This window comes from Nannospalax galili, unplaced genomic scaffold (assembly GCF_000622305.1).
Source record: "Nannospalax galili isolate Female #2095 unplaced genomic scaffold, S.galili_v1.0 scaffold1313, whole genome shotgun sequence".
Lineage (NCBI taxonomy): Eukaryota > Metazoa > Chordata > Mammalia > Rodentia > Spalacidae > Nannospalax > Nannospalax galili.
In genome coordinates this window covers 160,331-174,434 of record NW_008333275.1, presented here as the reverse complement: position 1 = coordinate 174,434, position 14,104 = coordinate 160,331, and the positions used below count along the sequence as shown (strand labels likewise).

Below are 14,104 nucleotides of genomic sequence, written 5' to 3'. Positions count from 1 at the left end.
TATATATATAATTTATAAATATAATTTAAATATATTTTAAAATATATTTTTAAATATAATTTTTGAAAATTTCCTACGTGAGTATTGTCTGCATCATCTCCAGCCCCACTGCAACTCCTTCCATGTTCCCCTAAAGTTTTGTTCTCTTGTTTATTGTTGTTACATATTCCGTCATACATTTACACACACACACACACACACACACACACTTCCATTTAGTTGTTGTGGCACAAAATCATTCTCTGAATGTCAAGCTTGGTTGCAGCCACTTGCTTAGGATCATCACAAACCAACATGACCTTTGACCTCCACAAGAAAGTAGGGGAGAGTCAGCCACCACACCTCCTAACCAACCAACTAGCCTGAGTTGAACATGGGGGAGGGACTAAGGATAGGATATGAGGAAGTTTTAGCTTTATTTTTCTCCAACTTCTCCTTAATGCATTTTAGTTTGAAAGTTTCATTAGGAAATATTCGTGTCACTTTGTATAACATTTGAAACAGACAGGTTCCAGGCCATTGGAAAGAACATACTATTATTATTCTGCTAGAGGGACATAATATTAAACCAACTCCTAATAATTTATTGCTATAGTCATAGGTTGATGCATCTCTCAGCTCTCACCAAAGAAGCCTCCTCTGTGACTAACACAGAGATCCACAATTGTTCAACGTGCAGAGAACAAGAGACTACAGAGTGCTTAACCCTAAATAGAACATCCATATCAAACCTTTGTCTCCCAAGGCTCATGGATCATCGTGAAAGAGGGGGTGGAAAGATTTTAAGATGACCATAAGGAAACAGTGTTTTCCTGGCACTTTGGCAGTTACTCACATGAAGTCATGACAATGGTGACAGTATGCAGAACATACATACAAGTTCAAGCCAGGCAAAATCTCAGCATAGATGTGGGATTGTGGGTCAAAAGCCCCAACTCTATCTGAGGAACTATTGGCAAATGATAGTTGCTGGAAGAGGGAGAGTCAGTTTTCTTTAAGACTTGAGTTGGTTAACCAGGCTCCAGTAGATGGACGTATACCTAAAGGCATTGGGGACACAAAATTATACTCTATAGGATATATATGACATGAATTTGGATGGGAGGTATTAAGGGGAGGGACAAATAATTAAGAAGATGTCTGAATATGATCACCAGAAAACTGCTAGAAATGATCAATACTTTCAGCAAAGTGGCAGGTTACAAAGTCAATTTACCAAAAGCTATATATCAATAACAAGCAATTGAAGAAATCATTCCTAGAAACCCTCCCATTCACAATAGCCTAAAAACTATCCAGGAATAAACCTAATTAGAAACAATAAAGAGCTCTACACTCTACAATGAAAATTTTAAATCCTTGAAGAAATGGATTAAAGGAGACACAGGAGATAGAAGACATCCTATACTCACAGATTGGTAAAAATAATATAGTGAAAATGACCATCCTACCAAAAGCAATCTATAGATTCAATGAAATGCCAATCAGAATCCCCATGATATTCTTCACAGAGCTGGAAAAAAAAAACATAAAATTCATCTGGAATTACAAAAGACTCTGGATAGCCAAAGCAATCTTGAGCAAAAAGAGCCACGCTAGAAAGAGTACCTTACCAGATCTCAAACAATATTACAGAGATATAGTCATAAAAACAGCATGGTACTGGCACAAAAACAGACATGTAGATCAATAGAACATAATAGAAAACCCAAACATGAACACATGCAATTTCAGTCACCTGATATTTGACAAAGGTGCCAAGAACACACACTGGAGGAAAGACCATATCTTCAACAAATGGTGCTGGGAAACTGGATCTCCATCTGTAGAAGAATGAAACTGGACCCTTATCTTTCACCCTGCACAAACTCAACTTCAAATGGATCAAAGCTTTCAATATGAAACCCAAAACTCTAAAAGTGGTAAATGAAAACATAGGCAGTACCCTACAAAATATAGGTGCAGGAAAAGATTTTCTAAATTGAACATCAGTCACTCAAGAATTAAGGTCAGCAATGGAGAAGCAGGACCTCATTAAACTATAAAACTTCTGAACAGTAAAAGAAACCACCAAAGAAGTGAAGAGGAAACCCATTGACTGGGAGAAAATCACAACCTCTTTAGAAGCACAAGTTAGAACTGAAAATATCTTAACCCAGCATATACTAAATATACTTTATCTCTTCATTTCCCTGAGTCTTTTTTCTGAGTTATACATAATACATATTCTTTAATTGAAGTAAAAATATATGCTTACATCATTTCAAATAGAAATTGTAGGTTAATTAACCTAACAAATATTTATTTGCTAAAGGGATTCCCAGATAGTAACCCAGCATAGAACTGGGAAAATGAACAGCAGACCCCAATCTTATCCAAAGGAATACTGACAACTGATTACAGCTAGATGAGGAACAGCTGACCCTCCTAAAACAAAGACCTCTAGATAGGCTAACTAGATTCACCAGAAGGGCAAGTAGTGGGGAATGGCTGGGGGTGCCGACAACACAGCAGACAGTAGCAGGTATATCAGAGTATAAGGGTTCTAGTAGGGGGAGGGAGGCTATGGGAGGGTGCCATATGGGAAGTGGGTGTAAAAAATAATAATAACAATAATTAAAAAAAACACATTTAAGCAACTCCCTCCCCCAATGTAGCAGGGCCCCAGGAGTTCACAAACCCCTGAGAGCACAGGAACCCAGTTAATGACCACCCTGGTCTTTGAAGTCAAGAGAAGCAGACTTTTCTGCATCTTTTGGCTAAAGGCAGCATAGTTTCCCTTTAATGACCTTGATGACCCAGATCCTGGCTGAAGGCAGGCCAGAAGGGGGCGGTTTTTAACAGAAGCTGTTCTGATAAGCCCTGCTCTCCCCTGCTCCTGCCTAAGTTTTTAATATGTTCTCAACTTCTGCAGCTCCCACAACGTCGGCTGACATTTTCCCTGCCCCAAGGGGCGTGCAAATTTTCCTTTGCTAATAAACTATCCTGCTGGAGTTTTTAATCTGTGTCCTGGTGCTTTCTCCCGATGGACCCGATTCATCCATCCATTTCATCTATCATTTACCATCTCAGCTGTAAGGTTACGAAGATATTTGTAACTTGGCCCATCACGGTATTTGTGATATATGGAGCACTAAGACATGGAGATGACAGTACATAGGAACAGTGTAGCCATTCATGTGAACTAGGTATGAAGAATTTCAAATGGCCTCACATAAATAGGACAGTCAGGGCATTTGAGAGTAGTTTTCTGAAATAGTTAACATTGAACCAATTGAAAATGGGAAATGAATATATCATATAAAACAGTGCATTATCTTCAAAGACACATTATCTTCAATCTCAGTGTTTTCCGTATGTTGCAGAAAAACAACAAAATTGATAGACCGTTTCCTCTCTTTCAGAAGCTATGAAGAATGGAAAAGCGATGTAATTTCTTACAATCAAGAAACAGAAGTGATAAACAAGCAATTCATTGCAATGTGTAAAAACCAATGCATTGTATATGTAAAAAACTATCAGCAGGGAAATAAATACCTGCTAGTAGGTATGTGTTTGCAGAGTTATTTCTGCTCACACTTGGCAAAACACAGCAAACACTCCTTGTCAGGGCTGTGGTGGAATCTGTGGCTTCCAGAGGATGTGAAATTCTGCCTGCGAGTCAGCCTGGTCAGAAATGCTGCTTACTATTTGGCTGAAATACTGATCTGAGTTGTGTGTGAACTGCTTAATGGTGAGGTGTAACAAGAGGCAATTTCTGTAGGTATATTTCTTAGAACAGAAACTCTTCCATAAAGGAGATATGAGAAATTTCCAGTCAATGAAAAAATGAGGCACGTGTAGATAAAATGAGACTGAGCAAAAGATGCTCACAAATATATCAGAAAAGAGGAAGAACAGAGGCTGGGCTCCCACTGGCATGCAAAAATTGACCATGCATATGTTGTTATGATGGACGCTGAAAGCTTAGAATTTAGGCCATTGTGGTTTGTAACAAACTATAATCAGCCTTTTATTAGAAGTGACATTAACTGCCATTATACACATTTCAAGAACAATGATACAAATGTGGTTTCTTGCCATATAAGAGATTTTCTAGAGATATTAAACCTATGATTATGAGTCAATGATCAAAAATGACTATACAAATTTATTACAAATATTAAATACTATATTCCACTGAGAATGTTCTCTTGATAACCATTTCTCTAAATATATGATATCTATTTTACTCTTAGTATTAATATTTAGTTTGTATAAATTTTGTTATCACACACAGGTTTTGAAAATAATGTCATAAATATGTGTGTCATTCTTTGAGAATAAAAGCAGATGTGGAATAATCAGATATTTGACAAAAATGAAGAATATATAATAAAATTGACTTGAAAACTGTAAAAGTGCTATTGCATAAAAGATAGCAGGATTCTTATCAATGTTAAAACAGCTTCTTTAGGTTGGTGGTCATCAGTTCTCATCATAGTAAATCTGACTTATTCTATAAGCACTTAGTACCTCAGACATTGACGGAATATGTAATTTCACATAAGAATACAATTTTACCAAGCAAGCGGGAACCTAGTAGCTTCAGAGCAGTGTAGAAGAGAACTGGTAGGGCCTGGTAGAGGGTTTCAAACAGCATCACAGAATCCATCTGGAAATGGAGAAAGAGGAAGAGAGGAGCAGCAGACTAACATTAGAACAGTTCAGGTGAGGCAGAGCTAGAGACTATAATCATATGTGGCTTTTTATAACCTAAAATCTTGTCTGGAAAATTTTAAACCAGATTATTACATGTAAAATTTATTCATCCAGGGCGAGTATTGTAAATACCCAAGACTCTCTTATTAAGCATTCAGCTTTGTTCCTGCAGGGGGGTGAGTACAAATGTTTTTACCATTTGTAAATTTGCTTATTACATCTTACAAGTGTCTGTGCTATTTGGAGGAATAGTTCACATCTCAACATAGGATGGTTGAAAGATTGCTGGGTAAGAAAATTTTCCAAAAAAAATGCTATGTGACTGTTGTATGAACACTAGAGTTATGAAACCCACTAGCTTTTGCTTTGCTTGTTTCTTTTGCTTTTAAAATTTCCTTTTTTATCATTTCACCAACACGTTTGCTTCATTTTCTTGGTGTTAATAAGGGTTCAGTCAGCTGGGTACATGTGTCATTTGACTTTTTGTAGTTACTGGCAGATTCTTTTTCAGAAAGGTAGATGATGTGATTCATACTTTATCTAGTTGCATATGCAAATGGCTCTTCTTTTCCTTTCTTATACCTGGTCCAACTTGTATATTTACAGTTTATTTCTATAGCTAAAAAAATCCGTACCATTGGTATTTGCATTTGTATTTCTTTGATTGATGATAAAACGTGTCTTCATAGGTCTATTTGTGATGAAATTTATCAACAAAAGTGTGTTTAAAGTTGAAATCCACTCTGTGATTTGAACAAAGAGCACTGAGCAGTAGGTAAACTATAAATTATTTACCTTTTCTTTCTTTTCAGATTTTTATCGTGTTGTTTACATCTATCTAACTTTTTGGTTTATTTAAAGTGTGTTGGTATACACTATGTGAAAAGAGTATTATACGTCCATGCGAAACTTCCTTTTAACTGGTTTCCCTTCTGATTCTATCACTGTGATTATTTTGTTATCTTGTTATCTCTTCTTAAAATAGTGGATATTGTTATTTTTTCCAATAGAAATATTAGTTACTTACAAATTCACTTACAAATATTTGACCAAAAACGTTTTTACAATCTCATCACTTCCTTAAATTAACTGCTACAGCTGCTTGTGGATTTGTGTGTTTGTGCATCAATATCTACATATATAAAATACTTTTAGAAAGAAATTTGACAAGATGTAAAGATTACTTGCCATTTTCTTATCTTATTTTTTTTTCAGGTCATTTTTATTGTTTTGAAATTTACCCTCTATATCACGGATATAGAGGGGTATGTATACCCCTATTTATTACTCAATATTCTATTTATTTATTTATTTACTTACTTATTTATTTGTCTTTTTGAGACAGGGTCTTCCTGAAGTCCCAGCTGGACTGGTACTTGCTATGTAGATCAGGCTGGCCTTGATCTAACAGAGATCCACCTGCCTCTGCTTCCCAAATGCTGAATTAAAGGCATGCACCATCATGCCTGGCCTTATTATTCAGTATTTTAGATTTCAAATTTTACTCTTTATCTTTTGTTGCAGAAAAGTTATAGAACAAGAGGCAAATTATCAAGACTGAGCTCAAGCTATTCCAGTCTTTTCAGAAAAAAAAAAAATGCCTGAGAATCAGCAAAATAAACACAGAACAAACAAGGACAAGATTGTTCTCATACAAATGGAACCTTCCAAATTTCAACAGAAGCAGAGAAACTCCAACACAGACCAGAGGCCTGTAATGCAGAGAGAGGAGCCAACAAAGCAGGAGAAGCTAAAATTTCACAGAATATCTCACAGAATATCTCACAGACTGTTGGTTAGAGCAAAAACAAAAGGTGTAAAAGTGTCCACATGTAGTCAAAGATCGACCTTGACTCTTGCATTTAGAAGATTACCATCTCAAAACCATAAAATTTTAACAGTACACTGTCTTTTGATCTCCTTATCTATTTGAGGATATGACCATGAAATAGATTAGCTCCTAGAGTCTATTTTCCCTAAAATATCATTGACCCAGATTCCAATAGAATTGTATTACTTATTAGAACTGTGTACTTAATTGTATGGAAGTTGCATAATTTCTATTTATTCCATACTGTTCTAAAAGTAATTATTGATTCTGGCTTTTAATTCCATTCATTCTAAAGCATGGCACATCATAGAAAAATGTTGCAGCAACATTTTGGAAATAATACTTAGAGGATTTCATGTTTAATGAGGTAATGGATTTAAAGGTGAGATGTTAAAAAGCTACAAAATATTTTAGAAATATTTGAGAAAAATATCCCATCACTAATAATCTACCTGGTAACATTCAGAAGATATATGAATGTCTCCTACTAGTTAAGAGGAAGGTGTTCTTAAAGAAATTAGATTTAAGAAACTAGCTCCAGACAGAGGCTGAGAGAATTGGGAAGGACTGGGGTGAGTAGATAGGATCACAGGTAGAAACTACTGGAGGGAAACATCTCTCCTAGAGAAATAACTTAAAAAGTTTGGACAGGGGAAGATTCAAGAGGAAGAGACACCAATGCACAACCGAGCGGGGTAAACGTAAATATACCCAAATAAGAATGATCAAGCCCATGAGGTGGCCACCCTCTATTCCACACAGACAATGAAAATGAGTCAAGAGAGACTCAACAGGGAGGAAATCAGGGCAGCAAAGAACTGGGGTACTCAAGGCCACTGAGAAACTGTTAACCTCAGGATGAGCCCACCGAAGAATGAGAAAATGGAAGATGACCTAGGGAGAGTGACATGGTTCTCAACTCTGAGAAGTGAGAAACTCACTCTTGTTCCCTTCCTACTCTGTTTAGATCCCCTGTTGACAACATGGCGAGTGGTAGCTGTTATCCTAGGACTGACGTTTATGACTTTGATAATAAAACTGGGCCTCTTGTTTCCAAACTGTAAGTAATTATAAAAAGAATTTTTTTTTTAAATTTTAGTCAGCATATCATCAAAATAGCTTAACTTTCTATGGAGGCTGAATGTGATGTCTTCCTGGCAATCACATACTAAATAATATTTGTCACTGTCACAATTATTGTCACAGCGTTTCCTGGAGAAGAACGAAGCAGAGGAGCCTCACTTCCTCCTTTTCCATGTCCCAAAGATAATGGTGAGTATTAATTTTGTGCAGCTGACTTCCCCCACTTTTGATTGACAAAAGATATGTTCCTCAAATTCACAAACTTCAAAGAATCATAATAGAAAAATCTAGCTGCATGTTCAATCCCTTCCCGGAGCTCTTGTGCTTTAAAGACAAATAGATGAGCCAGACGTGGTGGTGCATGCCTTTAATTCCAGTACTCAGCACTCGGGAGGCAGAGGTAGGCAGATCTCTATGAGATTGACACCACGCTGGTCTACATAATGAGTTTTAGGCCAACTGGGGCTATAGGGAGACAATCTCAAAAAATACCAAAAAATAAATATAAAATTTAAAAAAAGATGAAATTCATCATAGAATATATACAAAGATCTCAAGCATTTGATACCATCAAAATGATTTACTGTGCAAAGACTGACAGGTCAGAATAGGGTCAGGATGTTAAGGAAGTAGTCCTTGCTCACATCCTGTCAATTCTGCTTTTAGACATTACATAGGAGGAATGAAAGCATGTCCACAAATCTGCACACCATGCCTGAGAGATAACTTGGCTGGTAAAGAACCTGAGTTTGAGGCCCAGAAACCACATTCTAAAAATCCAGGCATTGTGGGATTTGTGCTCCTGTTATCAGCACTTTAAAGGATCCTGAGGTTGGTTGGCTACTTGGTGAGTTCTAAACCAGTGAGAGATCTGTCACGAACTCACACTCAGACACACACACACACACACACACACACACACACACACACACACACACACACCAAGGTTGGTGACATCTGAAGTTGTCCTCTGGCCTCCACATTCACACACATGAACATGTTTAATTTTTCTTTTGTCACCTGTTCATCTCATGGAACTTATTCTTCCCTGGTTTTCTTTGCTGACTCTTTTCCTTCTTCTTCTGTATTTAGGATTTCTACAAGTTTTTCCTGCAATGATGACTGGGTCATCATGAGTTTCTTTGGTTTGTATTTGTTCTGAACTCTGTGCATTTCTCTGTCAATTTTCAAAAAATAACTTTGGTAGTTACAAAATCTTGTCTGGCAGTTATTTAATGCCAGAGCTTGAAATGTATTGTTCCATGTTTTCCTAGCTGTTAGAATGTCTGGTGAGAGATCTGGTATTATTTTTATATATTTATCTTTGAAGTAAGTTGGTGTTTTCACCTACAGCTTTTGATTTCTTTGCAGATAGGGTTCAGATCCAGGTGACCCCAGACCCAGAAACCATAAGGTCCCTAACAGGAACTGAGTTAACCAACTCACAACCACCTGCAAGTTAACAAAAGCAGCTCTGAGAAATTAATAACCAATGTACTGTGATCACCAGAGCATGCTCCACAGGCTGACAAACAGGTTTCCCAAGCCCTTAGCTGCAATTAGGTTTTGGAAGCCTGTAATTGTAGAAAGCATGTTTTACAGTAGATGTTTTCCTCAATAAGTTTCACCAGGTACAGACCCCATGCCCTCCCTGAGCAAGCAGCCCCCCAAACAGTAGAAAATCATTCTCCTTTTCTGCATTCTGTCCCTTTATAAGCTGCTCCTCTGCAGCCATTAGGCTGCTGGTTCTTCCTCATACCTGAGTTGAGGACCAGTCCTGCCAAACCCAATCAAACTCAGCAAACCCAGTTAAACTCTTTCTTTGCCAGAGTCCTCTTTGTTTCTGTTTCATGGTGATCCTGACCCCTACCACATTTTTATCTAACATTGCTTAATATATTTAACATCTTGACTCTAATATATCATGAAGAGATTCTTCTGGGGTTTTGTTTCTTCAGGGTTCTGAACACCTCATCTCCTAACCACCCAAGATTCCTGTTTGTACAGTCAGAGGGGATAATGTTCTAGCCAAGGAGTACCTTCCCAGTACATCGGAAGCGGGAAAATCAAGGGTAGTACTGAGATCTGAACAGGTGTACCTGGATCCACAGTTTCAAAGCCCTGTAGACATTAAACTTACTAGAGGGATAAGGTTGCAGATTCCAAGAAGATAGACTACTGATGATTCAAAGTTCTCCATCTTAATACAATGAACCTTGTGTCAGATAGTGGATCCAGAGGTTGATGCTCCCACTGACCTCAGCCCCAACTTGTTATGATAAGTTGAGCTCCCACCACTGAGGATGAGGTTACCAACACTTACACACTTCATGGCCTCGCTGTGCCTTTTAATGCATGAATGTCTTTACGCTTAGCCCCCAGTCCTCCCATTATCCATGACACCCCCCTGCAGTCAGTCACTGGACTTAAGGCTTGTGGGAGCTGCGGGCTTGTGCTCTAGGTAGGACTGAGCTCTTCTCCTCTGAGTGACTGACTTTCCTTTTGTATGAGGCTTCTGCTTTCCTTTTCTCAACCACAGCTCCCTAGCTACAGCCTTGTCCTGTTTCCTTCTTCTTCCTTAGTTTCATGTCTGTTTCTCAGTATTTTTCATCTGCCCTGTCACTAACTCTGACTCGGCATTTCACCATTCCACAGGGAGGCAATCTCGAAACCACCATCTTGCCTTTGCCCCACCTGAGGATGATATTATTTTTGAACATTATTTTGTTATTCTAGAATTTTATACCATGTATTTTGATCATATTCAGATCTCCTCCCACCTCATTATCCCTCCCGACATCATTTCCTATATTATTATTTGTGTTTTTCTTAAAGGCTTATCAAATCTAATTTGTGTCCTCCAAATGCTCTTGGGTATGAGATTATCCCTTAGAGTCTGGTAACTTACCTGTGTTACATCAGTAAGAAAAACTGATTCTTCTTCTTCCAGGATCTATCAATTGCCAGTAGATCCTCAGTTAGGAGTGGGGCTTTATGCCCACCACCCCACTGCATGCTGGGCTCATGTCTGACTTGATTTTGCACAGGTTTTGTGCATGCTGTCCTAAGTACTGTGGGTTCATATGTGCACCGCCATGTGGTGTCCAGACAACACACTTTCTTTGTATTCATCTGCCACCTGCGACTCTTACAACCTTTCTGCCTCCTTTTCCACAATGATTTTAGAGCTCTGGGAGGAGATGGTGTGATACAGGTGTCCCATTTAGGGCTGAACATTCCGTAGTCTCTTATTCTCTGCACGTTGACTAGTGTGGGTCTTTGTGATAACTGCCATCTGCTAATAGAAGGGACTTCTCTGGTGAGAGTTGAGAGATGCCCTAATTGGTGGGTAGAACAGTAAGTCATGAGGACTCAGTTTAATACTATGTCTATTTAGCAGAATTTAACAGTTGTAGGTTCTCCCTTATGGCATGTGACCTGTCTAACCTTTGGTTCTTGGCCCCATATATATGGTCAGGTCATACATAAAGCTACTGTAGAAGTTTCTTTCAAAATAAACATATATAATATAGAAAGAGTTTAAACAAATTTACCCTACAACAGGGATTCAGTGGCTTTAACATCACAGGCTAGCAAATGAAAACTATGGTGTCAGGAATGGACTCCTTGTTTTGGAGTTGTTGACCATGAACGTCCCATAGACTTTCCAAGAATACTAGCTATTGCCCTTGCATTTGGTTTTCTGCCAGTACTTGACAGTAAGGCCCTATTGTTAAAGACTCTACATACCTGTGTTTACAACAAATAAGGAGAAATCAAACTGTTTCTGACCTCAAAGCTTCATCTCTCCTAGCTAGCCTTCATAATACTAGAAAGGGCTGAGCATGTTACTGGCAAAAAAGGGAATCATCAACCTTACCAGCTATGAACTCTGTGAGCTACAATAGCAAAGTTTGCAAAATATGGCCACTGGTGCAGTAGTAGCACAAATGTTATGGCAGAATGCAACCACTTTCTTATTAGATTTAAGACCTGCATCACAAGTTGGAGCCCATACCTAATGATAGTATTTTTTAAAGAAACCTCTTTAAAAGGTTTAAAAGGAGTTTTCCCAAGCAAAATAAAAGTCACTTCCCAGTTTTCTTGGTAGACATCGTGGCATTATCCTTATTGGCTGTTGTTTTCCCCTGTGAAAAGATAAGTGGATTGAGGACATTTTCAGCAACTGGGCTTGAAGCAAGGAAATAGGGAGTAAGCTTTAGGGTTGGGGCATGACTATCTGTAAGTCAAATTCACTGCTGGGAGGTGCAACCCGTGGCATCCACTCCCCTCCTCCCAAGGTCCTTGCAATAGCCTGAGGAAAAAATTCTCCAAATCCCTGGTTTGAAGAATCTTAACGAGTTTATTGGACTTGCTAACTGAGCTTGGGAGGGGGGGTGAAGGTTTACTTACAGACAAGCAGGCACCCCCCAACCCATTTCACGGCTTTGTTTGAAAGTCCACACCCAGACATAAATCCTGTGGTTCAGGATAGCCTTACAAAATGGCGAGAGACCAGCCTCCTGGTTTTCCCAGCTTTTACACCCTTAGCCCTTCTCCTGCAAGCAGTTGGCTGGAAGAGGGAAGGGGAGTGGCTTCTTTGCAAAGGGTGGGAAGGAGGCGGGTCCATGGCTTGCCGAAATGGCGAGAGACCAGCCTCCTGGTTTTCCCAGCTTTTATACCCTTAGCCCTTCTCCTGCAAGCAACTGGCTGGAAGAGAGGTTCAGGATAGCCTTACAAAATGGCGAGAGACCAGCCTCCTGGTTTTCCCAGCTTTTACACCCTTAGCCCTTCTCCTGCAAGCAGTTGGCTGGAAGAGGGAAGGGGAGTGGCTTCTTTGCAAAGGGTGGGAAGGAGGCGGGTCCATGGCTTGCCGTCACAGGGTCAGAGGAACATTCTCCAAGTCACACTATCCAAGTAAGAAGGAACACACTGGTCGTTCAGTGGTAGATAACTCACCTCCCCCAGGAGTCCTATTCCGAGAGAAGTGAAGGATGAGCTCTGGTACCTGTGGAGGAACTTGTTTCCCAAAAAGAGGTTTAATATAGTTTTGACAACTTGTAGTACAGAGAGAGGGTGAGAGACAGTATGTTAGGCTCAGCAATCTATTCTCAACAGGCCAATTAAAAAAAAAATAAAAAAAAAAAAAAAAAAAAAAAAAGAAAGATGTATTCTATGTGACCAAAGAGGAACAAATGCAGAGATCCAGTGAGCACCTACCCCCACATACAAGTCCGTCTTCAGGGTACTGATAGGAGGAATCCAAATGCCAGTCTTTTTCTTCCCCAGCAGGAGACTTCGGGGGAAATTCCCATCCCTTGGGCCCATTGTCTCAATAGTCTGGTGTCTAAAGAATGGGTGTGGCACAAGGGTCTTTCCTGAGAGTAGCTTTGCTCCTGCCTAGATGGCTACATTGGAGGCATCCAATCATTTTAGTTGTTCCTCTTCTGAATGTGCTCACATTGAATAAATCTCCCTTCTTTGCTTTTCATCGTTATTTGTCTCTTTAATTGGCATAGTGATGTCAGGTAACTGAGCCTAGCTTGTAAGTGCTGCCAGGACCCAACACCTAACACTTTCAGAAGTAAGACTTCAGGTGGATGAATCAGATGATTTGAGTGATCCAAGACACACACATGCACACATGCCTTTGTGTGTGCACGTGCAGAGAGAGAGAGAGAGAGAGAGGGAGAAAGGGGGTGGTGAAAATGAGCAAATAGCTCAACCATTTGCCTAGTTAAGGTAGGAGTAAAGGATATGAAGGATAAAGGAAGAAGAGTAAAACCACTGTAAAAGAAGAAAATTGGGGTTGGAGAGATGGCTCAGTGATTAAGAGTATTGACTGCTCTTGCAGAGGACAGGGGTTTGATTCCCAGCACCTACATGATGGCTAACAACTGTCCATAGCTCCAGTTTCAGGGAATCTGATGCACTCTTCTGACCCCCAAGGCATTAAATGATATGGGTGCACTTACACACATGCAGACACTACATGAAATAAAGAATGTAGGTTATTTCAGATATGTATGAAATGTTTTATAAATTATTAGCCATGTTTATATTGAAATTATTTTTATGTTGTGACTATCACCTACAAAATAATGGGCTGGAAGTTATTTTATTATGTCAAAAATTAATAAAATATAAAATGATGAAATTTTATATCAGTCAACATATAACAATTTGAGATGGATAGAAACCAACAACTCTTTTCAAATAAGAAAGATATGGTTACAATGATTTTAAAGACACATATAAGTTTACCTCTGTTGTTGGTATTTCTAAAATATTACAAACATGTACACCTCTGTTGTTGGTATTTCTAAAATATTACAAACATGAGAAAATGGGAAGATGGTATATACTTACAAAAAGGTTAGAAATAAGATTTAACCATTACTCACAGCTTTTATCCTGTATATTTAAAACCATTGTTAATAAACAACTCTAATAGAACTGTGAAGATTCAGCACTGCTTTTTATTTTATG

General features: G+C 38.7%; 1 protein-coding gene across 1 annotated transcript in view; it reads left to right on the top strand.

Moving 5' to 3' along the window:
* Window positions 1-6,298: 6,298 nt before the first annotated feature.
* LOC103729808 (killer cell lectin-like receptor subfamily I member 1) overlaps window positions 6,299-14,104 on the top strand; it is a 47,008-nt gene continuing 39,202 nt past the window's right edge. Inside the window, exons 1-3 of the mRNA XM_029561010.1 lie at window positions 6,299-6,496; window positions 7,739-7,804; window positions 9,991-10,076. Coding sequence (XP_029416870.1) covers window positions 6,299-6,496; window positions 7,739-7,804; window positions 9,991-10,076 — 350 coding nt within the window. The remainder of the gene's footprint in view (window positions 6,497-7,738; window positions 7,805-9,990; window positions 10,077-14,104) is intronic.